Source organism: Leucopleurus acutus, assembly GCF_964270905.1.
Source record: "Leucopleurus acutus genome assembly, chromosome: 8".
NCBI lineage: Eukaryota > Metazoa > Chordata > Mammalia > Artiodactyla > Delphinidae > Leucopleurus > Leucopleurus acutus.
Window position 1 is genome coordinate 100,852,516 of NC_139151.1, and position 24,689 is coordinate 100,877,204.

The 24,689-nt window shown below is 54.4% G+C and overlaps 1 protein-coding gene across 2 annotated transcripts; it reads right to left on the reverse strand.

The window, feature by feature from the left end:
* Positions 1-3,792: 3,792 nt before the first annotated feature.
* Positions 3,793-24,432, reverse strand: SLC22A8 (solute carrier family 22 member 8). Of its 2 annotated transcripts, XM_082844805.1 has the most exons (11): positions 24,379-24,432; positions 23,317-23,676; positions 10,334-10,437; positions 9,655-9,809; positions 9,010-9,178; positions 6,760-6,883; positions 6,435-6,550; positions 5,278-5,492; positions 4,458-4,566; positions 4,118-4,321; positions 3,793-4,039 (listed from the first exon to the last, which is right to left on the reverse strand). In XM_082844805.1, exons 2-11 carry the CDS (start codon positions 23,650-23,652, stop codon positions 3,940-3,942), a joined length of 1,632 nt encoding a protein of 543 aa, XP_082700931.1. In that variant the 5' UTR covers positions 23,653-23,676; positions 24,379-24,432; the 3' UTR covers positions 3,793-3,939. The 2 variants fall into 2 exon arrangements, with proteins under 2 accessions (XP_082700931.1, XP_082700930.1); XM_082844804.1 differs by having other exon boundaries at positions 3,793-4,321.
* Positions 24,433-24,689: the final 257 nt, after the last annotated feature.

Here is a 24,689-nt window from a genome sequence, read left to right on the forward strand (position 1 = left end):
GTGAGGTGCTCCACATTGGGCGGCAATTCACTGAGCCAGTTCAGGGACAGAGAGAAGCGAATAGGGAAAGCGGGAGGAGCTGGAGTTGTGGAGGAACAAGCAGACAAGGAGAGAGGGTGAAATCCAGATGGGGAGTTGGGAATGGCCAGAGGAATGGCATATATGGGGGGGGCGGTCAGTACAACCTGACACCAGCATCCCAGGTCACCAGGAGTCCTGAACATGTGACTAGGAGCTGCTTTCCTGGACATCTTCCCTTACCTTCCTGTGTGTCTTTGCAGTAAACCCCCGGATACAGCACAGGAAGAGCTAGGACATCCTGGGAGCCACCCTGAATTCTGGACAACTGAAAGATGGGGATGGGGTGAGAGAGCCAGTGTTCTTCACTGAACCCAATTCTTCTCACTGCAGGTTGAGACCCACTCAAGCCAAGGGGAGACATTGGTGGTCCCATTGTCAGCTGACCCTAAGTCAAATGTTGTGGAGGTAGGATGGAGAGAAGTCAGGTGCCGGGCAGGGATAAGGGCCAGGCATAAGAGGAGCTGTTGCAGTCTAGGAACCGAAAGAAGTGAAATGAGGCTAGATTTCAGGGTGCAAGGTAGAGGGTATTAAAAACTGAAGCCATTGGGGCAGGTTGGGCCCTGATCATGATGGGCCTTGTAACAGAGTTTAGACTTCATCCCGATGGGACGTTACCAAAAAATTGAAGCGTGGGGGCAATATGATTTAGTTCACGTTTATTAAGCACTCTCTCACAAATATCTAAATACAGACTTGAGAGTAATTAGCTCCGTGGCTGATAATTGAAGCCCTGCTGTGTGTCTGAATTGTCCAGTATGGTAGCCACTAGCTACTACTGGGCGCCTGAATGGAGCTAATCCTAATGGAGATATGCTGTTAGGGTAAAATACATATGGATTTTGAAGACTCAGTATGAATTAAAGGCTATAAAATATCTCATTGATAACTTTTCTATTGATTACATGTTGAAATGGTAATATATAGATATATTGGGTTAACTAAAAATATTACTATAGTATTAAAATTAATTTCATCTTTTTAATAGTTACTAGGAATTTTAAAATTACACAAGTGACTTGCATTATATTTTCACTGGACAGTGCTGGTAAAGAATTCTAGAGGAAGAGGTCCTAGGAAGAGTTTTGAGAGATGATCATTAAGAGCTGATAAAGGAATTGCTTTTGGAATTGTTTGGTTATAAGGAACAGAAACACTTGAGTTTATCTTTGAAAAAAAGGAGTTTATTCAGAGAAGTCAAAATAGTTGATAGAACCCAGGGGCAGAAAGTGCATCCAGGGCTGAGAGGGAATTGGGACCTGGAATCCATTAAGAATCAACGCAGGGACTTCCCTGGTGGCGCAGTGGTTAAGAATCTGCCTGCCAATGCAGGGGACATGGGTTCGAGCCCTGGTCGGGGAAGATCCCACATGCTGCAGAGCAACTAAGCCCGTGCGCCAAAACTACTGAGCCTGAATGCTGCAACTACTGAAGCCCGCATGCCTAGAGCCCATGCTCCGCAACAAGAGAAGCTACCGCAATGGGAAGCCCGCGCATCGCAATGATGAGTATTCCCTGCTCGCCACAACTAGAGAAAGCCCGCACGCAGCAACAAAGACCCAAAGCAGCCAAAAATAAATAAATAAAAAAGAATAAATGCAAATGGCCTCACCATTTGTTTATCTGTTTATGTCTTTTTTTCCCCCCTCTGTGCACCTGCTTCATTCTTTCTCTGCAGCTGATTTTCTCTGCTCTACTTTTACCTGGGCCAGCCCACCTTCATGCTAACTTGCCTTCTCAGGACAAGAAACCAGAGACGGACTAGAACCTCCATGACCCAGATTCCAGCCCGGAGGGAACACGTGATTAACGAGGTTTGGATCTGAAGTGCCCTCTGGTCCAGTCAGTCATGACCAGAGGTGCAGGGTCATGTTAGCTGTTCAGTTAGCAGGTTCTGGGGGATGTAGACCCTTGAAGAAGGCGTGGGTGCAGGACAAAGCGATCACCATAGCATTTTACAGGAAACCCCAAAGGATACTGAGAAGGAGAAGCCAGAGTGTGGGAGGGAGCTGTAAGCACGTGGCATCTCAGAAACCAAGGAAGGAGGCCATGACCAATAGAACGAAATCTGCTGTGAGGTCAAGTAAGACAAGGGATGACAAGTGACCTATGGATTTGGCACAGGGGCTGATCAGTGTTGTTGGTGAAAACAATTTCAGAGAAGGGTGGGAGCCAGAGCGCAGTTTGGATGAGGTTAGAGAGTGGAGGCAGGGGAGGCCGACGGGAGCTTTGTGAAGTTTGGCTGTGAAGTGGAGAAAGAGACAGTGTGGCCCTGGAGGGAGACGTGGCCTCCAAGGAAGGTTGGTTGGTTGGTTTGAGTTAAGATAGGAGAGACCCGGGTTTATTTAACTGGTGATGGGAAGGAGCCAGGAGAGAGGGAAAGGGCAGAGACCCAAGGAGAAGGCAGATGGCTGCTGGTGGGAGAGGCTGGATGCAGAGCCCCAATGGGAGGACTGGACTTTCTGTTGTGATTGGGGGAAACTTGGGAAACATGGTGGCAGACGTCGACAATGTTCAGTTACGGCTGCAGTTTTCTCAGTTAAATAGGAGACAAAGCTGCCTGGTGGGTGCAGGGTTGGGACATGGATCAGAGACTCAGGGTGAGCAGGGAGAAGGAGGTCGGGATTGGAGGAGCCCTGGCTTCCGTCTGCAGCCACTCTGGGCTTATCTAGTCAAGTGCTCACACACGTGATGGGACATATAGATACACATGTGGTATTTCCAAGGACAGGACTTGCTATAGACTGCATTGTAACACCCAATGTGATGGTACTAGGAGGTGGGGCCTTTGGGAGGTAATTAGAGTTAGATGAGGTCATGAGGGTGGGGCCCTCATGATGGGATTAGTGCCCTTAAAAGAAGAGAGGGCTTCCCAGGTGGCGCAGTGGTTGAGAGTCCACCTGCCGATGCAGGGGACACGGGTTCGTGCCCCGGTCTGGGAAGATCCCACACGCCGTGGAGTGGCTGGGCCCGTGAGCCGTGGCCGCTGAGCCTGTGCGTCCGGAGCCTGTGCTCTGCAACGGGAGAGGCCACAACAGTGAGAGGCCCACTTACCGAAAAAAAAAAAAAAAAAAAAAAAGAAGAGAAACCAGAAAGCTCGACTCATCTCTCTCCCGCCATGTGAGACACAGTGAGAAGGTATCTGACCATCTGCAAGCCAGGAATGGGGCCCCCACCAGGAACTGAGTCTGCCAGCACCTTGATCTTGGACTTCTCAGCCTCCCGAACTGTGAGGAAGAAATTGTTTAAGTGATTCTATCTGTGGCATGTTGTTATAGCAGTCCAAGTCGACCAATACAGGCTTGGCGTATACACACGTCAGTGTGCTCGCACTGGACACACGTGTTCACATCAGCCCACCTTGCATGTACCTGTGTGCCCATACCTGTATGTACATGCCAGTGTGGATGGGCAGATGCACATGCTCACACGTCCATACCAGGCCCTGCCCCCTTTCCCACCCCTGTTCCTGAGCAGCATGGCTTGAGTTCTTCACTGCTGTTTATTGAAACCTCCCATTGAAGATAGGGGTGGGAGCAAGAAGGGGAAGGGAGTGGGAACAATGGGGGAAGTGTTCAGTGGGGAAGGGCTGGACAGAAGAATGGCAGGGCCTGGGCTGCAGGGAGGGTGAGGGCAAGGTGGGGTGTGCAAAGGCCTGTGGCCAAACTTTTGAACTGGCCAGGGCTGGGTTGGGGAGCCCCGGTGGTGGTGGAGATTCCTCCACCAAGCTCTCAGAGGACTGTGTCCTAGGAGCACAGTTGCACCCAGGGCCCTCCCCAAGGTGCCTGCGGAGCCCAGAGACAGGCAAGGACCTGGCTGGGATTAGTCTCTGGAGGGCAGGGAAAGGAGGGTCTGTTGCCTTCAGTTGGGGCCCAGACCCAGTTCACAAGGCTGCAGAGGGATCCTCTGGGATGCGTTTTCCGCTTCTGGCTCCTGCTTTGGCTCCTTTGCCTGCAGGGACCTAGGGAAAGAGAGCTCAGGAAAAGCCCTGGGCTTCCCCAAGGAGGAGGACTGGTGGGGCCAGAAACAGGGGACTGACCAGTTTTCTAAGTCTTCAACAGTCTCTGGCAAGGGCCGATTGAGCGTCTCAGGCAGGAAGAGGGCTGCACTGCCTCCCAGGAGGGCGATGGTCCCAAAGATGACATTGGGGATGAAGGGCTTCAGCTCCCCGGTGATTTTCACCAGTGGGGCCGTCATGCTTCCCACGCGGGTCCACAGGTTATTTATGCCCATACCTGTTTGCCTGGGAGAGTTCAGAGCAGAGATTGGCAGCCTCTGTGCGGGTTCTCAAAAAACAGCTCTGGGACCCCTGGACAGGGGCCCCAATCCCACCTGCCCCTGTATCCTTTGGCTGGGCCGCTTCCAGGCCCAGCACCTACCTGATGACAGTGGGGTATAGCTCGCTCGTGTAGAGGAAGAGGCAGCTGAAGGAGCTGGACAAGCATCCCTTCCCAAACACAGCCAGTACTGTCCTCAGGGTCAACAAGTCTGCACAGGAAAGAAAAGGCAGTAGACCTTGGGGGCTCAGGAGCCCCTGAGTGTTCTCACTCCTCAGACACCTTGTCTCCCTCTTTGCTTTGGCTGCCGGGCAGCTCACATCCAAACTTAAAGCTGAGTAGTAGCCCCTCTGCTCTTCCCAGTGCTTCGCAGGCTTGTGTCCTGCTGCATTTGGGTTTTTCCCTGGCTCTGATTCCCTATTCTCATAATTTGTTGTATCTGTTTTTGTCCAAAAATATCTCCAGTCCCTTTGGAAGGATATAGGTGTATCAACACACAAACATCTATATAAAGTGAAAGTGGCTTTTCCAAGGTCATGGTGGAGTAGGTTGTGGGGTGTTCCTTGAGCACTGGGCTCTGATGTTTCCCCATCCAAGCTTGTCTTCTGCAGCGATGTCACCCAGGCAACACCCAAATCCCGAGCAATTCCTCTCACTGTGTAGACACCACCATACTTTGCCCTGAGTCAGATCTGAAACGGATCTTTGATGTCATCCAGCCCATCTGTGTTATTTTCTAGACGAGAAACCTGAGCCCCTGGGAGTACAGGGAGCTGCTCAAGGTAACACAGTGAATTAGAGGCAAACTCAGCAGATCTGGCGTCCCTGGAACCCCGCTTCCCAGCCTGTGAGGCCCACAGACACATTGGCCTCACGGGTCAGCCTCTTTCGGAGGGTTCTGGGGGTTGACCCAGCTTCTCACCCGAAGGCACAAAGATGAGAGACAGGATGCATCCTCCTGCCAGGAGCAGAACGACGGCCTCCGTGGTGTGCCGGCCCAGATAGCTTATGGAGACCATAGTGATGAACTTGGCTGGGACATCGACCCCACCAAAGATGAGCTGGAGAACATAGAGGTTGACGCCAAATTCCTCCACACCCATAGCCAAACTATAGTAGGCAAAACCGGTGGAAAACCTGAGGGTCAGAGAGTGAGTGATTAGGACCCACAGCCAGGCGGGGGCCTCTCCCCATACCGCTCATTGGGTCACCAGGATGACGAATAGTTTCATTTCTTGTCCCAACTGCAACAGATCGATAGGGGCTGCTTCAGTGGTGTTTTGAGGCCTCTGAGATTGTGTCTGGGCTCAGTGAGAGAGTGCTGGGATCGATTGGTTATGTCTGACATGGACATGGTCTAGGATATGGTGACAAAGTGTCATATAATTGACTCCAGAGAATATCAGTCCTGGAGGGACTCTTGGAGACCAAAGGAGGCAGTAAACAATCTCTCTTTGTTGGGTAATGGTTTAACATTCAGATGGGGGAGGTGAAAGTCCCCAGGGCTGCACACATGGGTCAGATGCCTCCCCTCCCCGTCTCAGAATTGTGGGATCCCTTTTGAAGAGTTGCTGGATATACTGAATCCTTTGCACATGGGGGTGGCCAGGATGAGAAGGGCGTCACGGAAAGGGCTTTGAAGGAGATGTGGGACGTCGGGCAAAAGAGAAGACTTAGAAGAATCACAATTTCTGTCGTTAAATCTTGAAGCCCTGAGAGCCAGGCTTGTTCTGTGGGGTCCCAGAGGGCAGAGCGGAACCAGTGAGGGGCAGGGACAGAGAGGCACAGCTCACATGGTAGGGATGTGAGCTGGCGAAGGTGTTTGGAGCATTTGCCCTGTGGGTGAGGTGGGTGTGACCCCAGGAGGAAGCAGACCCTTATGGCTGGACCTGGGTGTGGGGCAGGGATGCCAGAGATTTCTGGGGTTGGGGCTGGACTGGGGCAGCCCTGAGGAGGGGATCCCTTGACTCTTCTTGCAGGTATTAGGCCTTGCCCTTAGGTGAGCCTGCCAGAGGCCTTGTTCATGACCCCTGCTTGGCAGGGGTGCTAGGGTGTGGGCAGGGAGGGGTGGTGGGTTACCAGGCCAGGGAAAGACAGAAGGTCACACGGCGCAGGATGGGTGTCCGGAACAGGTCAGCTATGCTGTGTTTGGCCTTGGCCAAGGTGATCTCCTTCTGCAGGTTGAGTTTGATCTCCTTGGGGCAGAGGAAGGGGAGGGGTCCATTAGCGACCAGCTGGTGGGCAGAGGGAGAAGAGAGGGAGGCGCAGGCCTGGTGCCTTTGGAAGAGCTTGCTTAGGGCATCAGATGTAGTTTGTGAGCAGGGGAAACAGAGGCAAGAGGAGGGGACAGTCCAAGAGCAGAGCCCAGGTTCGTGCCCCAGGCCACAATCCTCTGGGTCTCTACCTCCAGGGTGAGTGCTTCTCCCTCCTCCTTCTTGCCATTGAAGGCCGCCACCTGCCGGAATGTCTTCAGGGCCTTGGAGGACCTTCCAGACAGGATCATCCAGCGTATGGACTCTGGCAGCCACCTGGGGGCCAGAACCGAGTCACAGTGGCTCCCAAACCCCCACCCCCACCTTATTCTGAGAGGCTGGAAAACGATCAAGAGCCAGGGCCGCAGGCTAGGAGGACCAGAAACCCGAGCCGCCTTACTGCAGGTTTCATGGAATTTACACTTGGTCAAGCTCTGCACCTGGGCTGCCTGCAGCCGGCACAAATTCCAGAGATCTCTTCTTCCCTTTCCAGAAGAGCCGTTCCCCTGCCCCTGACCCCCGGGGCAGCGTGTTATCCTTGGGTGTTGTTCTTAGCTAGGAGCCTCGGGCCCTAGGCCAAGGCAGGTGGGGCCTGGGGAAGGGTTGGCATGCTCGAGGCTGGACAGCTGGAGGGTCCTACACGTCCATGTCCCCAGCCGTCCTTGGGCCCAATTCCAGGTCCTGGGTGAAGCGGGGGCAGGGCTGCAGTCCCAGGGCCGCTTAGGAAGGGGGCTAAGTTTAGGGCTGTGGTCTAGGGAAGGGGTCCGAGGACGCTTTGATTCTCCCTGCAAAAGGCCAACTCTGCTGGGTCGGGGGACGGTTTGCAAGCACAACATGGGGCCTTGGGGTTGGCAAGCGTGTGGCCAACCTCACTCTCCCCCACCCTCGGGCTGTGCTTTTGGGATTGGTTCACCCCTGAGCAAACCCTGAGGGTCACAAATTGAAGGGAAATGGAGGAGGCAGAGGCGTGGGGAGAAAGGAGGGATGCTTGGAAAAGTCTGGTCCCAGGTGGGGTCCGTTCCGGCTGTGGACCCCACAGGCACCCAGGACCTGGCTCCAGTGAGACCCTCAGGGGAGTGGACACGGGTCACCTGGCCTCACCTGGTCCTGCTGGTAGTGGCAGCTTCCTGGGCCCATTGCTACCTGCCCTCTGGCCTTGTGGTCTTATTTCTGCCCTGACAGTCTTCTCAGCCTGCGCCTACCAAGATGATGGGTGACTTCCTCCCAAATCCCATAGCCAGGGCATGGATTCCATCCCCCTCTCCCTGAGAATAATGACAACAGTGGCTTCCAATCAGTGAGCCTTCCTGTGGACCAGGCACGTGTAACTCTGGGAGACAGGCATCGGTATCTCCATCTTGCCTAGAAACATCTTGAGGCTCAGAGTGGGTGAGGCCCCAAGTCACCCAGTGAAGGGACCTGCTGACCATCGGCCCTTATTTGCCTCCCACCTCTCGGCTCCCATCCTAGGCCGTGGACGTGCCGAACTCCACTCTGGACTCTCGGACCATCTCTCTCACTGCAAGGTTGCCCGTCCCCTTGGGAGCTTATTCTCATTTTCAAATGGAGGCCCCATTCCAGTGCTGCGTCTTTTTGTGTAACCTTGGAGGACTGCTTCACCTCTCTCATCCTCGGTTTCCTCATCTGTAAAATGGGAATACTAATGTCCCCTTCACACAGAGAAGCCGTGAGTGTTGGTATGTTGTGGGTTGGTGCCCAGAACAAGGCCTTGCACGTAGTAAGTGCCGGATAAAGGATCCTCCAGGACTTCATTTCTGCTCCTGGGCTTGTTCATTACTTCCTGTTCTTTGGGCCCAGCTATCAACTACCACCTACAGATGGGTTTCCTGTCTTCCACATGTCCTTACTCGGGGTCTCTGCCCCAGACCCCTTGATTCTCCCAGGTTCTCAGGTTGGAGCTTTCCTTTTCTTTATACCTCAAATCCAGAAGTCCCCACACTCTGAGGATTTCGCCTTCAAAATGCCCCTCAGACTCATCTCCCAGGCTCCTCTTGCCCACGCGGTCACTCCCCTTAGTCTCTCGTCCCCACCCACTTGGGTGTGTCCTTCTGTGTGATTATGTCACGAACGGAAGTTTGGTCAGGCCCCTCAGCACCCCGGGCGCCTTCAGGGGCGTTCTCTGTCCCTCCACGTGAAACCGAGGCCCCTCTGGCTTTCTGTGCTCTTCGCAGCCGGACCCTAACCCCCTCACCGCCCCCCCAGCCGAGCGCTCCCTCCCCGCATGCCTCGGTGTGTGGTTCCTCCTCCCTGGAATGCCCTTCCTGACTCTGGGATGGGGTGTCTCGGGACAGACAGAGTCAGCCAGCCTGGTCAGGCATGGGCTCCTCCTGTTTGATCCCGGCGGCTCTAAGGAGGGGGCTGAAGAAAAGAGGGTCACATACCAGGACAACAGGAAGAAGGCGAAGAAGGGAATGGACACGGTTAACTGGAGCCAGCGCCACTGGGGGATGGCGTAGGCCAGGCCAGGCAGAATGAACTGGCCACTGGTGTAGAAGTAACCGAGTGAAATCGACTTGATGGCCCGCATCCGGGTGGACACCCACTCGACACCTGCAGGAGGAACCCAAGGACCAGATTAAGACCCTACTGGGCGGTGGGCGCCTCCTGAGAAGGGGCACCAGCTCCTGTCCCTCCGTTGGCTACGTGATCCGACCCTGATCCTAAGGTTTCATCGCCCCCATTTTAGAGATGCGGTGACCGAGGCTCAAGAAGGTAGGACTCAAACGCAGGTTTGACTGACTCCCAAGCCTGCAGCCTTGACTGCCTCTCCAGTGGCGGGTGACGTCCCTTGTTTGCCCTACTTGCGCGTATGGGCTGAACGAGGTCATGAACCCGGCAGATGCCAGGCCCGGGGGAGCCGCTGCTGCTCTGCTTGTTGTTACGTTCAGGGGGGGCCTCTGGGGTCCTGAGAGGGGCAGTGCCTTGCCTGACCAAGGTCGCCCGGTGCCTGGGGCTGAGCCACGCTCTTGGCTTCAGGCTGGTGCTCCCCAAACTCCTGGTCCCCGTCCCCTCCCCCGGTGGCTCACTCAAGATCGTGGTGCTCAGGGTGATGCCTGAGATGCCGCAGCCGCACAGGAAGCGGAAGACTGTGTAGATGGGGAGGGTGGGGCTGAAGGCTGCGCCTGAGCCGCTGGCTGCCAGCAGCAGGTAGCTGCAGGTCAGGATGGGCTTGCGGCCAAATCTGCAGCTCGAACAAGAAGAGGGTCGTTAGCTGCTGTGAGCCGGCCAAGGGCAGTGACTCTGCAGGGCAAAGGGCTGGACCCTCCACCTCCCAAAGGGCCAGGCAGGGCGTGTAACTCCCTCCCCAGACAGAGCCTTGCTGGTAATTGCTTTTTTTTGTTGACAAGTTAGACGTTTGAGTTAATGAGTGATCTCCTCCACCCCCAGCTTAGCTACCTGAGCAGGGGTCAAAGGACATCTCCTCTCCAAGCCGTTCATCCACCCACCTCCACGGCCATGCAGCCACTACTGGGTCTGAAAACCCTGAGGCCGTTTCCCCGGGTCTGGGGAGGCTGGAAGACTCAAGCTGTAGGGGTTCTGGGGCAGGGAGAAGGCTGTGGCCCCGAAAGGGGCTGGCCACACAGCAAGGACCATCTCTCCCCCCTACCCCAGCTCTTGGCCTCTTTGGGGGTGCATGGGTGTAATGGAGAGGGGCGGGGGGTCTCCATGGGTTGTGCTTCCCCTGGCGAGGCCCCCGCGTCTCACCTGTCAGACAGGTCTCCCAGCACGAGCCCCCCAATCAGTATGCCTGCCATGAAGATAGACTGGGCCATCTCCTTCAGTTTGTTGGAGCTGCACACCAGGTCCCACTGCGCAGGAGAGAGGGAGAGCCACCCGGCCACCCGGCTCAGCCCAGCCCAGCCTCTCAGCTGCGCTCAGCCTGCGCCCCCATGTGTGCGCTCCCTCCCCCAGCGCCGGTGCTTGGCTTCCCTGAGCCTGGCCCCTGCTCCCGGTGCTGCTTCCCCCTTCAGGCTGGCCCTGTGGTTCTGCAATGACAACATCCCTTCGGCACATGTGGCCTGCCATATGGCTTGTGAGGTCTGCTCAGCTGTCACAGCCAGGTCTGTCTTCAAGCTCCTCCAGGCTCACCTGCGTCCTGTGGTTACCTGTGTGTCTGCTCCCCAACTTCACCTGTGCAAGGCTGGTCCCTCTGCTTGACCCCTCTCTCCTCCAGGGGCCACTCCCGCTGCCACCTCCCTCCATCCCACACCTTCGGTCTGTCTCCTGACTGCTCTGCATCGTCATTTGCTTATGTTCCAGTCTCTCCACTTAAAGCCTCTTTCCCTTCCACATTTGCTTCATTTCTCTCTTCCCTTCAAAGCCAGATCTCTTGAACAAGGAGCCATCCTGGCTGTCACCCCGTCCTCGTGTCCCACTCATTTCCCGAGGCTGCCTCCACCCTCCACTGAAACTCTGCTCCCCAAACCCAATGGAACCTTCTGTTTCCTGACCTGACTTCCCTTCAGCAGCCCGTGACCCCGCTGGCCTCTGCCTCCTCCGGTCTTCCTCCTTCCCTCCCTCTGCGGCCTTCTTTCTCTCTATCCCTTTCTCTCTATCTTCTTTCCCCAGGCCTCTTCGTCGATCTTTCTCTTTTTATTCACTTTCCCCAGGAAATGCCACCTGCTCCTGTGGCTTCAATGACTATTTTATGTGAAGACTCCAAACCCCTCTCTTTAGCCCAACCTTTCTTCTGGCCTTGAGACCCATCGACTCAGCAGCCTACTTGAAATCTCCACCTGGAGGGTGTCTTTTGGGCATCTCAGAGTCAGCGAGACTTGCCACCCTCTCCCTGTAAGGTCTGAAGCACAGTGACTGGCAGCCCTTTTTGGACTCCTTCCTCTCCCATGTTACAATCGCTTCATCCTCCAGTTTCTAACTTTTTAAATACTTCTTTTTTCTCTGGCCGCCGCTAGCGGCATGTGGGATCTTACTTCCCCAACCAGGGATCGAACCCATGGCCCCTGCAGTGAAAGCGTGGAGTCTTAACCACTGGACCACCAGGGAAGTCCTTTAATATTTCTCGAATCTGGATTCTTCTATCTCCACTACTGCTATCTTAGTGCAGGCCTCATCCTCTTATGCTTGGATTAAGAATAACAGCCAATATACAGTAGAAATAAAAGCAATGGGACCTAATGAAACTTACAGGCTTTTGCACAGCAAAGGAAACCATAAACAAAATGAAAAGACAACCTATGGACTGGGAGAAAATATTTGCAAATGATGAGACCGATGAGGGCTTAATTTCCAAAATTTACAAACAGCTCATGCAACTCAAAACCAAAAAACAAACAACCCAATCGAAAAATGGGCAGAGACCTAAAGAGACGTTTCTCCAAAGAAGAAATACGGATGGCCAACAGGCATATGAAAAGATGCTCAATGTCGCAAATTATTAGAGAAATGCAAACCAAAACTACAATGAGGTATCACCCCACATCGGTCAGAATGGCCATCATTAAAAAGTCTACAAATAACAAATGCTGGAAAGGGTGTGGAGAAATGGGAACCCTCCTACACTGTTGGTGGGAATGTGAATTCGTGCAGTCACTATAGAAAACAGTATGAAGGGTCCTCAAAAAACTAAAAATAGAGTTGTCATATGATCCAACAATCCCATTCCTGGGCATATATCTGGACAAAACTATAATTAAAAAAGATACATGCACCCCTATGTTCATAGCAGCACTGTTTACAATAGCCAAGACATGGAAACAACCTAAATGCCCATTGATGGATGAATGGATAAAGAAAATGTGGTACATATATACAGTGGAATACTACTCAGCCATAAAAAAGAATGAAACAATGCCATTTGCAGCAACATGGATGGATCTAGAGATTATCATACTAAGTGAAGTAAGGCAGAAAGAGAAAGACAAAATATCATATGATATCACTTCTATGTGGGATCTAAAATATGACACAAATGAACTTATCTACGAAACAGAAACAGACTCACAGACATAGAGAACAGACTTGTGGTTGCCAAGCAGGAGGGGAGCAGGGGAGGGATGGATTGAGAGTTTGGGATTAGCAGATGCAAGCTAGTATATATAGCATGGATAAAAAAACAAGGTCCTACTGTATAGCACAGGGAACTATATTCAATATCCTGTGATAAACCATAATGGAAAAAAATATGAAAAGAGTGTATATATGGGTAACTGAGTCACTTTGCTGTATAGCCGAAATTAACACAACATTGTAAATCTGCTATACGTCCATAAAATAAATTAAAAAAAAAGAATAACAGCCAATATATATTGAGGGCTTACTCTGCACCAGGCACTGTTCTCAGTAAGCACTTTCCATGCCTTAATTTTTTCAGTCATCATAGCAACCTTACGATGTAGAGCTGCTGTCATCCTCATTTCACAGTTGAGGAAATTGAGCCCAGAGAGTATTATCGGCAACAGTCTTCTGACAGGTCTCCCAACCTTCGACCTCAGTCCTTCCTGTCCATTCTTTCCCTGGTAACCTGAGTGGCTTTTCTGAAGCTCCTCTCACGTCAGCTTGCTGCCTTGCCTAAGGCACCCCCTGGCTTCCTCTTGCCCTCTGGATAAAGAGAAAGCTCTGTTAACACAGATTTATAAAGCCCTCAGGCTCTGGCCCCTGCCCACCTGTCTGGCCTAATCTCCCGCTAATCTCCAGCACGCACCGTTTGTCCAGTTGTCCTGAATTACTTGTGTAATGAAGTGAAGAAGCTCATTCACTGGAAATGCCTGATGAGAATGTTTTGGAAGCAAAACAGTGCGGGGAAAGGACCACACATCCCAGGGAGCTCTTTCTGCTTTCCTCCCGGGAAGCGAGGGGGATTGGGCGAGGGTGAAGTCTCCAGGTCCTCCAGCTTGCTTGCAGTGGCCCAGAGTGGCCAGCAAACCCAGGGCTCTTCTGGCTGGAAAGGGAGCCTGCATGGTACATGTGTGGGGATGGGGGAGGGAAAAGAGTAGAGGAGGAAGAGTAGAGGAGGAAGGGAGGTGGTGTGAAAGGAGTAGGCCAGCGGGTGTCTAGAGAGACATTCTGTACTGTGTAGCATGCGGTGTAAAGGGACAGGCCATCCGGGAGCGAGACGGGGCCGTGTAATTCTTGACAGTGACGTGTGAGTGGAAGAAGTGGATGCTGCTTCCACTTCATTTGAGTGAGAGGGAGTCCCTGGCCTGGACTTGCGTGCTTTCTCCCTTCCTGTTGGTTAGGAATGGTGGTAACTAGAGCAACTCTGGAAGCCACGTGTTGAAGATGGCAGAGCTGCTGTGTGTCTCGGTCCCCGAATGACCTCAGAAGGGGACTGGGAACACAAGAGCATGGGACCAGATATAGAGAGAACTGGAGAGATTTTTTTTTTTTTTGCGGTACGCGGGCCTCTCACTGTTGCGGCCTCTCCCGTTGCGGAGCACAGGCTCCGGACGCGCAGGCTCAGCGGCCATGGCTCACGGGTCCAGCCGCTCCGCAGCATGTGGGACCTCCCCGGACCGGTCACGAACCCGTGTCCCCTGCATCGGCAGGCGGACTCTCAACCACTGCGCCACCAGGGAAGCCCTGGAGAGATTTTTAAAGGCATCCTGGAATTTTGGGGGGGGAGGGAAGATATTTTGAGGGATTTTGGCATGCTTTCTGTGTTAAGAAAACCCGTAGCTGAAGTCTCCATTCTTCAAGGTGTTGAGAGAGTGATTTATGTTTCCTTTGCCCCTGACTCCATGCATAGGCCTGGCCACGTGGGGTCCGTGGTTGTAATCAGGTTTTCACTAGTGATCCTACAAAAGCTTCAGGCTATTGTGTTCCTCTTTGCTTTCGTACTTGATATCTTCCCCTACTCTAGCAAGGTTGTCAGTCCTTCAAAAGACACGTCAAGATCACTTACTCTGGTGCCAGAAGCATCTTTTCTGGCTGCCTGGTACAAGCAGGTAGTCAGTAAATATTCGTGAAATGGATAAGTGGCTGAGAAGCACATCCAGACTCCCAGTGTAATTCCTCATTTCTCCTTCCACACTCAGCATCCCGTTCTTACCTCGAAGAGGACACAGATTACATAGCACGCTACCTGCCTACTTGCTTGTCTATCTCTCCTGCATTCCGTAACCACATCGAGGGCGGAGACATCTCATTTGACGCTTTAACCCTAGCCGCTAGCAGAGTAGTTGGTGCACAGTAAATGTTAAATGTTTGTCCAGTGAATCATTAATGGGGTTGCTATACATAGCTTACCGATGAGGCCCAGAGAGGAAGAGGTAACCAGCCGATGAGGCCCAGAGAGGAAGAGGTAACCAGCCGACTGGAGGGAAGCGGTCACTCAGCTTCTATCTAGCCCATGGCATGGCCTGGGCTGACCTCTTGTCTATCGGCTTTTGGCGGCTCCACATAGAGTTCTTGCTCCCAATATCCCCTCCAATGTTCTTGGCCTTCTTTTTCCTTTCTTGGAATGTTTACTCCTTAGGGAGCTGGATTCAGGAAGGCAAGAACAGGAAGCCCACTGCGGTGTCTTCCTGAGTGATGATATACCAGGAAGGTGGTGGGGGAGAAAGAGAGGGCTTACTCTGCTCCGGAACAAGCTTTGCAAATGATGCCATAATAATCCTATGAAGTGGGTACTATTATTTTATTTTATTTATTTTTATTTTTATTTTTTTGCGGTGCGCGGGTCTCTCACTGTCGTGGCCTCTCCCGTTGTGGAGCACAGGCTCCGGAGGCGCAGGCTCAGCGGCCATGGCTCACGGGCCCAGCCGCTCCGCGGCATGTGGGATCTTCCCGGACCGGGGCACGAACCCGTGTCCCCTGCATCGGCAGGCGGACTCTCAACCACTGCGCCACCACGGAAGCCCAGGTACTATTATTATCTCCATTTTACAGACCAAGAACCCGAGACTCAGAGGGTAAATAACTTGCCCAAGCACAGCTTGGTTCATTTCAAGGCAGAGACTCAAACTCAGGTCTTCTGGATGCCCAACTAGCGCTCTGAGTCCTGAGCTGCCGGAGGGAAGGCTCAGTCCATGGGAGCTGTAGCCATGCGTCACTATAAGACATAAGCACAGGATGGGCTGGAGTCATGGTCAAGGAGGCAGCCAAGGCCAGAGCCAAGGGGGCTGATCTGATGTCAGGCCCAAAGGGTGAGGGACAGGCTCAAGAGCTGGAGCGGAGCAAAATCATAGGCCAGGAGGCCCCTCAGACGGCAAAGAAGAAGGCGTGACGTAAACAGTGAGGGCGAACCACGTGTGATCAAGGATGGGGACCCTGCTTCGTGTGTGTGTGTGTGTGTGTGTGTGTGTGTGTGTGTGTGTGTGTAGGCTGACTCTGCCAGGGGACCCCACACATGGTCCATACTCCCTCCAGAGCAAGGACAAGGGGAACAAACTTCCCTAGATTTGGGGCCTTTTAGCTCCAGTTTAGAACTTGGGGAGAATTGCTCTGCCTCTGTCTACTCTTGGACCTCTGATGGAACCAAGGCGCAACGGCCAGAGAGCCAGGTACCTGGGAAGACTCAAAAAGGCATGCGTCTCCAGCTCTGCCACTCAGTAGCTGTGAGTTCCTGGGCCAGTTACTTAACCTCTCTGGGGCTCAGTCTCTTTAGCTGTAGAATGGGGGTAATACTAATACCTGCTTCTCAAGATTGTAAATAAAACAAGGAATGAAGAGCACCCAGCACTATACCTGGCAAACAGTCGGCACTCTATGTGACAGCTGTTTTATTATCATTGTCACATGTCATTGTAAGGCCTGTGCTCACAGGGACGTGTGATGCAGTAGAAGGGGCGTGGATGCTGCAGTCAGGACCCCCATCCCTCTTCCTACAAAAACTTGATTTCACCATCATGGCTGAGAGAGCCACCTTCTGGATCTGACCCCAGCGTATTCCTCTGTAAAAAGGGGCAACATTCACAGTGGCCATAAAAGAAGATTCGCAGGGTCGTGAAAGAAGGAAAGCAAAGCACCCGCCCAGGGCCCTGCACACGGTAGACGTTCACCTTGACCCTGGAGAGCCCAGGGGATGGCCCCGGGCCCCTCTTGCCTGCGATTACAGCTTCCTAGGTGAGGGCTGCCACGGCGTGGGGTCAGGCTGGCCCAGACACGTGGCTGAGCTGGGGCCCCCTGGTCATTGCGCAAGAGTCAGATTGGAGGCTAGGAAAGGGGAGCTGATAGGACGGGCGCCCAGGGCAGGGGCCAGGGTGAGCAAGTAGGGGTGATGCAGGAGCTCAGCTGGAGACAAGAGGCGGACAGATGGTCTGGGAGGTGCGCAGCCTGGGGATTTGGGGGTGAGCGTGGAGGAAGACCAGACACTCGGCAGGGGAAACTTCCAGGGTGGAGACCCGCTTTTGGGAGGACCACTGAGTGGGATCTCTGCTTCTCCAGCGGCTGACTTGGGGCCTCCAGGGACCTGTGTGGGGAGACAGGATTTCTGTGGCCCTGGAGACAGGACGGGAAGGCCCAAGGCCCAGAGAGTACTCACAGGGGCCTCAGAGGGAGGGCCTGCTCATCCAAGGCCAGGCCCGGTTCTTCGAGGGCTGCAGGGTTGGGTTTCCAGAGCCCCCAGACTGAGCTGGGCCCCCACAGGGCTGTATTCTGTGGTGTGGAAGCTGTGGGCTCCTCTCCAGGGAATCCAGAGTCCACAGTCCTCACTCCTCACACTTTCCAGACTTAAAAGAAAGGCCTTTGTTTCCTCTTAACGTCCTGGTAAAGCTCCTTCTGAAAAATTCCTACCTTGTCTCTGCTGAACCCAGAGAAAGGAATGTGTGGTCACCTCTGCCAGCAAAGCTTATGGGATCAGAAGGGGGAGGGAAATCCCCCGTGCTCCTGGCTGGACCCAGCTCAGCCCTCCCACCCTCGCCTCCTCTGCAGGGAAGGTCCTTATTATCCCATTCTACAGATGAGGGGACTGAGGTGGGGAGGGAGATGACTCCCCGGGTCCCCGGCTGTCGGGGGGTGGAGCTGGGCCCTGCGTGCTGCCCTGTGCTGGGTTGGGGGGTGGAGTGAGACAAAGCCCTGCCGCCAGGGTGAGCTGGGAAGAGCTGTGGCAGCTGATTCTCCTTTTACCGGGAGTCCCCCTACTCTTCTGGGGGGACTAACCCCCTACTTCTCAGGACATCTCTATTAATCATGACCACCACAACAGCAACAGTGGCAGCAAACATTAGTTGAACACCTTGTAGGTGCCAGGCCCTGTGCTAATGCTGGCCTTGCATTCTCTCTTTTAATGGTCACACTTGTTCTCTTACCCCATTTTACAGATGAGGAAACTGAGACTTCTGGGCTTGTAACATCCCTAGTAAATGGCAGAGTCAGAATGTGAACTCTGCTGCTTGGCCCTGGCTCATGGTGCCACGCTGTCCACCTGGCAGATGGCTCCTTGCCTACTAACCAGGGTCACCTGGACTGAGTTGGTTGCCAGGTGCTGTCTTCCTTATTACCACCCTTCCCTCCAGGGCTGGCACACCCAGGTCCCTGCCTCCACGCCAGAGACACACCCCTAGGTGAGCCAGCCACTGTCTTACCTCCACCCCGTGAGGGACCGGAACCCCACCCCACCCCAAGTGATGGAGCATGGATTTGCCACGGCTTGAACCACAAACAGAGGGGGTTTGACCTTGCTGTGCTGCTAAGAGCACCTGGCTGGGTCTGGCCACTGACATTTCCCTGACTGGGTGAGGACCCTGATCAGGGGTTCTCACGGCTGAGAGTCCTCAGGGAGCCTGGGCCTGACCAGGACCAGACCTGGAGAAGCGGGCAGACCCCGAGGCCTGGTGAAACCCTGTGTATTTGGGATGCAGATTCACATGGTCCTAACAGCTGGAATGGTGACTGGGTGCTCAGCAGGTACAGATGTGAGCTGATGCTTGACGGGGTACAAGACCTGCAAGCTGGGCCTCCCTGGTGGTGCAGTGGTTAAGAATCCGCCTGCCAATGCAGGGGACACGGGTTCGAGCCTTGGTTCGGGAAGATCCCACATGCCACAGAGCAACTAAGTCCGTGCACCACAACTACTGAGCCTGCACTCCAGAGCCCGCGAGCCACAACTACTGAGCCCATGTGCCACAAGTACTGAAGCCCACGCACCTAGAGCCTGTGCTCCGCAACAAGAGAAGCCACCGCAATGAGAAGTCTGCGCACCGCAACGAAGAGTAGCCCCTGCTCGCGGCAACCAGAGAAAGCCCGCGCGCAGTAACGAAGACCCAATGCAGCTAAAAAAAAAACCTGCAAGCTCTGCTGTTGGCCAGGCTCCCTGGAGCTCAAGGTGCACCCTGGAGGGGAAGACACTTCCCAGCAGTCAGCACTGTCTGAGTCCCTCCTGCCGGGCTCTGAGGGCATATGGCCTTCATTCAGCATTAACTGAGCGCTTCCCAGAACCTAGCCCAGGGTGCAGTGGTCGGGGGATGCAGTCCCCAGGAGCACAGGGTGGGGAAGTGGGGGCAGGTGGCTCTGGAGCCCTGCTGCCTGGGTTTGGCTCCCAGCTCCAGCATTTATAAGATGTGGTGCCTTGGGCCAGTAACCTGTACCTTGGTTTCCTCATCTGCAAAAAGGACATAATATAGGTACTAACCTCAGAGAGCTGTTGTGAGGATTAAATGAGTTCATACGAGCAAACTGATTAGAGCCGTCTGGCAAGGGGTTAGCACACGGTAAGGGTAACGATGGTTATTACTTCGTTGCTCCCTGTAGGATTTTTGTTTCCTCGTCTAGGTTCTGTATTCCGGAGGACACGGATGGTGGCTTTACCCCTTCTCTCTGTCTTCCAGGGACCAGATGTACAGCAAGTTGCCCACACACCTGGAAACTTAGTTACAGATATTGGGGCATTTCCACGCCCCCCACCCCTGCCCTGTTCCTCACCCCTACATCCATTTGGTTCCCGAGTCCCAGAGATTCTGACCCCCAAACCTCTCTGGTATTTACTCCGACTGCCCCTGCCATCTGTCATCTTGGTCCTGGGTCCCTGTGGCAACCTGCTAACTGGTCTTGCAGCTGCTGGACCAAAATGCTCTGCATGCTACTCTCCGCCCTGCAGTTGGGGCAGGAGATAGATGGGCCCCAGGATGAGCAGCCGGAGTTCGTCCCCTGGGGACAGATACGCCAGAGTAGCAGGAGGGAGGAGAGCTGAGCCCTGTCCAGATAAGAGATAAAAGACTGCATATGCCTCATTCTTGAAGCCAAGGAGACCTTCCCAACTATACCTGCTCAGAAAGGCTCCTTGAAGGTCAACAACGGAGGGGGCGCCGCTCCATAGTAAGTGACCTCAACCTACCCACAGGCCTCTTTGCTAGAATCCATCTTGGCTAAGAGATGCGCGCGCACACGTGGGAGGACCCTGAGATAAACAAAATATGGACTCAGAACCAGGCAAAGTGAGATGAGTGGCCAAAGGAAACCCGGAAGAAATGCCCCATATAAGTGATTCAAACTACCACAAGGGGGCTTCCCTGGTGGCGCAGCGGTTGAGAGTCCGCCTGCCGATGCAGGGGACGCGGGTTCGTGCCCCGGTCCGGGAGGATCCCACATGCCGCGGAGCGGCTGGACCCGTGAGCCATGGCCGCCGAGCCTGCGCGTCTGGAGCCTGTGCTCCGCAACGGGAGAGACCACAACAGTGAGAGGCCCGCGTACCGCAAAAAAAAAAAAAAAACTACCACAAGGGTGCAACTCTCTCTCTGAGTTGGCCCATGTGTCTATCCACATGTACCCTTTTACCTCCTAATAAATACTTTACTTGTTTCACCACTTTCTGTCTTTGTGGGAATTCATTTCTACAGAGCCGAAGGGCCAGGGCCTTGTCACTGGCCACCGGTCTAGTGACTAGGATTCAGCGCTCTCACTGCTGCGGCCTGACTTCAGTCTCTGGCTGGGGATCGAAATCCTGCTTCACGCTGCTGCTGTGGGCCGAGGCCACCCGAGATCACAGAGTGCAGATCCTTAGAAGGCGATCTGAGCACGCCACACTCCTGCATAACACCATGCAGCGGCTCCCTGTCACCTTCGCCCCGGCATCCACGGCAGGCCCTCCTGCTGGCCCGCTTCCTCCCTATGTCCCTGGCCTCCGCAGCCCGCTGCCCGCCTCTCCAGCCCTCCTGAGTCTCTTGCAGTCCTTACTGCTTTGCTCTCTTTACGCTCCTGTGACTGTGCATGTGACTCCAGGCACTCTGTTCCTTTCGCCTGGGCTGCACTTGCCCGCATCAGCCCCCACCCTAACCCTGACCCCTCCTTCACCCTCAGCTCAGGCTTTGCTGACTCCAGTGAGCCCCCCTGGGTTCCCCCTCCAGGCAGATTCCATGCCCCTCCTCTGGGCTCCCAGAGCACCCTGAGTTTATAAAGCTCGTATCCATTCATTACACAAATATTTATTTCACAGAGCGCCTCCTCTGTGCCAGGCACTGTTCCAGCTGCTGGGGATATAGCAAAGCAGCTGAAAGCCCCTGCCCTGGGAAGCCTGCATACCCCACCGCGCTGCTGGTGACTTTCCTCACTACAGGTGAACACCTGGAGGACAGGCAGGGCTCATGAGTTCCTTGAGTCTGTGTCCTCAGTACTATGAGTGTAGCTGTCAACAAATGTTGGATGCTGGATGTATTTCAGGCACTGGGCTGGGTGCTGGGGAGAAAAAGTGCATAGGACAGGGATGGAGTATCCGTGGCTATGAGAGTCAGCAGATGTGATGGTTAGGAGCGCGGCTCTGGGGCAGGTGCCTGTGTTCAGATCCCGAATCTGCCTCTTACTAGTGGCGAGAGCTTGAACAATCTCCTCATTCTCTGTGTGCTTCAGTTTCCCCATCGCAACAATGGGCTTATCATACTATCTTTTTTTCTTTTTTTTTTTTGCCGTACGCGGGCCTCTCACTGTTGCAACCTCTCCCGTTGCGGTGCACAGGCTCTGGACGCACAGACTCAGTGTCCATGGCTCACGGGCCCAGCCGCTCCGCGGCATGTGGGATCCTCCGGTACCGGGGCACGAACCCGCATCCCCTGCATCGGCAGGCGGACTCTCAACCACTGCGCCACCCGGGAAGCCCTATTATACTATCTTATAATGGTGTCAGGAAGGTTAAAAGGGTTAATATTTATAAAGCACTTAGGACAGTGCCTTGCGTGTAGTCAGTGCTTTATATAGAAATAAATATTCACTAGACAAATGAATAGCAATCGTAGATTCTGAACATAGATAGTCCTGGATTCAAATCGTCTCTCTGCCAGGTCCGAATAATCTGTGATCCTGGGAAAGTCATTGAACCAGGCTGAGCCTCGGTTTCCTCATCTGAAGGTACTAACAATACTTCCCTCACTGAGATGCCATCTCCAGGGATTCCAGGAGCCCACGCTCATAGTGTGCCCAGCACAGGACTGGCACCAGGTAAAGACTTTGAAATGCATCTCTTCTAATGTGGCAAAAGCAAGATCCTGCCCTCGAGGGGCTCATGGTCCCCGAAGGGAGAATGAAAACATTGGCCTCTGCTCACTGCTCAGATGTCACCCCCTCCAGGAAGCCTCCCTAGAATCCCGTGGTCCCCCCACTCTTTTGTACTGCCATAAATGCTTGTCCCCCTGTGCCGAGTATGGAGTTTTGCTTTAAATTCCAGCTCCGAAACTGACCAGCTGTGTGGCACTGGACCTTCACTTCCCTCCTCTCAGTCTTAGTTTTTTTTTGAATGAAAAAGGAGATAAAATCACCTTCAACAGAATATCATTGCGGGAATCAAAGTGTGGGAGACAATGTCTGCCAGAGGCCAAGACGTGCCTGACCATTTGTGGATCCTCAATAAATGCCAATTCCCGTTTCGCTCTCTTCATCTGACCATGGTCTCCAGGTCATTCGAGAGCCTGATTTAACTCTGTAACTCCTGGAGATGGTGGGTAAAAGAATCAGTGAATAGGGGCTTCCCTGGTGGTGCAGTGGTTGAGAGTCCGCCTGCCGATGCAGGGGACACTGGCTCGTGCCCCGGTCCGGGAGGATCCCACATACCGCAGAGCGGCTGGGCCCGTGAGCCATGGCCGCTGAGCCTGCGCGTCTGGAGCCTGTGCTCTGCAACGGGAGAGGCCACAACAGTGAGAGGCCCGCGTACCGCAAAAAAAAAAAAAAAAAAGAATCAGTGAATAAATGAGGATGTGAATGAATGGGAGATGAACACATAAGTGACGGCAGGAGAGGATGAGATGTTTTCTGGGTCTGCTCAGGCATGTTCCAACCCTCACCTCTGTCCATCCCCTCCTCCACACACTGTCCCACCTTGAGACCTTTGCACAAGATGGAATTTTCCTCCTTTTCCCCATTGCCTGGCTAAATCTTGCTGGACTCCCTTATCTCTGCCCAAGGTCACTTCTTTAAGGAAGCTTCCCCTGGCCCCTGCCCCCAGCCCAGAGGTAGGCGGTAGTCTAAGGTCACAACCTTAAGTACTTTGAAGTTGTAATTTGACATTTCTTTGTGTGGTCCTCTCGTTAATTGATGTTACCCCTGCTAGGCGGTGGACCCCGTGGGGACCCCGTGGGAACAGGGACAGTGCATTTTTGTATCCCCAGAGGTTGGCACTGCGCCTGGCATAGAAAGGACTGTTTGCACTCTGAAAGTGAAGAGACGGAACCTTTAGGTTGGTGTGTCTCTGCACCCAGGTCCTTCCTCTCTGCCTGCCCAGTGCCCTGTCCCTGGGTCTCATGCTCCCCTGTCCACGAGTGTGGGATTCCTGCTGTAATCGGAGGGAGAGGGCTGGCCTCTGGGCATACCTCAGTCACAATGGAGTCCCTGGTGCTGACGTCGTAGGTCCAGCCATCCAGGCAGGGCTCGGTGGCCCCCTGGGTGTCATTGGGCAGGCTGGCGTTGGGTGGATACACAAAACGGAGGCACGGCTCAGGCTTCTCATTCAGGCCCATGGGGAGCACCCAGGGCCCCGCGGAGGCGTTGGGTGGCGGGCGACAGTGGTGGGCGGGGGTGGCCGCCGTGAAGATCTGCAGCAGGTTGTGGTTGGCCATGCTCAGGATCGGGAGGCCGAGCAGGACTGTGTGCAGGAACTGGAAGGGCCCTTTGCTGGCCACGCGGTCAACGAGCTCGGCGAAGGTCATGGCACCGGACAAGATGAGCCAGAGCTACGGGTGGGTGGGGCACCAGGCCGGGGAGAGGGAAGTGTGCACGGGGGTGAGGGCGGGCAGGGGGATGGGTGTGGAAGCACAAGGGGGAGGGTGTGCCCCAGTGTATATGTAAGCCCGTGTATGTAGAAGTGTGTGAGGATGTGGGGCTCAGCTGTGCGTACCCACAGATTTGCGTGTGGATGAGGATGTACCCAACTGCGCGTGCAGACAGGGGGTCACAGGTGTGGTGTGTGTTCACAGCAGTGTCTGCTGGGATGTGCACATTTAGGCTGAAGTGGAAGGGCACAGCTGTGTGAGCACGGGTGTGTCGCTGTGTGCGTGTGGGGACTTGTGGGTGTGAGTGTGTGTCCAGCCAGGCTGGTCACACGCGCTGCAGGCATGGGGCAGTGCAGGCCAGGCCGCTGGGACCAAGGGGCCCCGTCTTGGACGTTGTCCCCACAGGATGGATGTCAGGAGTAAGTGGGAGGAGCCCCTGGTTGCCTCGAGCAGACACAAAGGACTGGCGGAGCTCAGGTTGCCTGCTGGGAAGGTCTCCCCAAGCCCCGCGCCTCCTGGTTTTGGGGATCCCCTGGGGCTGGGTGCACCATAGCAGGGCAGCAGAAAGGGGCCAAGCAGATCCCAGAGGGCGTAAGGGACTTGGTCAGTTGCAGTGCGGAAGCAAGGCCCGGCCTTGGGGGCTTCCCAGGGGTCCCTCCTCACCTGGTAGCTGGGCCTGGCTCCTCCCTCTGGCGGGGTCGGTGGTCGATGGGGCTGAAACCCTTGCTCTGACCCAGGGTCCGGCAGCTCTGTGTTTTGGCAGCCCGGCTCCAACAAGCTGTATTTGTACCTTCCCCAGGGGAGCTTATATAAGGCATAAGCTCTTTCCCAGGCTAATGTTTGACTTTCTTTGGGGGATTAATGACACTGGCAGGGCCAGGGCTGTGGACCCACTAAGCCCAGCTTTCCTCAAAGGGCTGCCTCAGCAAAGGCTGGCGTGGTGGCGTGGCGGAGCCTAGTGGGGGTGGGGGGGG

Bases quoted from the DNA above. Each gene is read 5' to 3' on its own strand.
- SLC22A8 (XM_082844804.1), bottom strand. From the start codon at position 23,652: ATGACCTTCGCCGAGCTCGTTGACCGCGTGGCCAGCAAAGGGCCCTTC. The intron at 10,438-23,316 runs GTATGCCCAGAG...TCTCCTGCGCAG, and splicing joins GGGACTCCATTGTGACTGAG to TGGGACCTGGTGTGCAGCTC. The intron at 9,179-9,654 runs GTGAGCCACCGG...TTCCTCCTGCAG, and splicing joins CCTGAGCACCACGATCTTGA to GTGTCGAGTGGGTGTCCACC.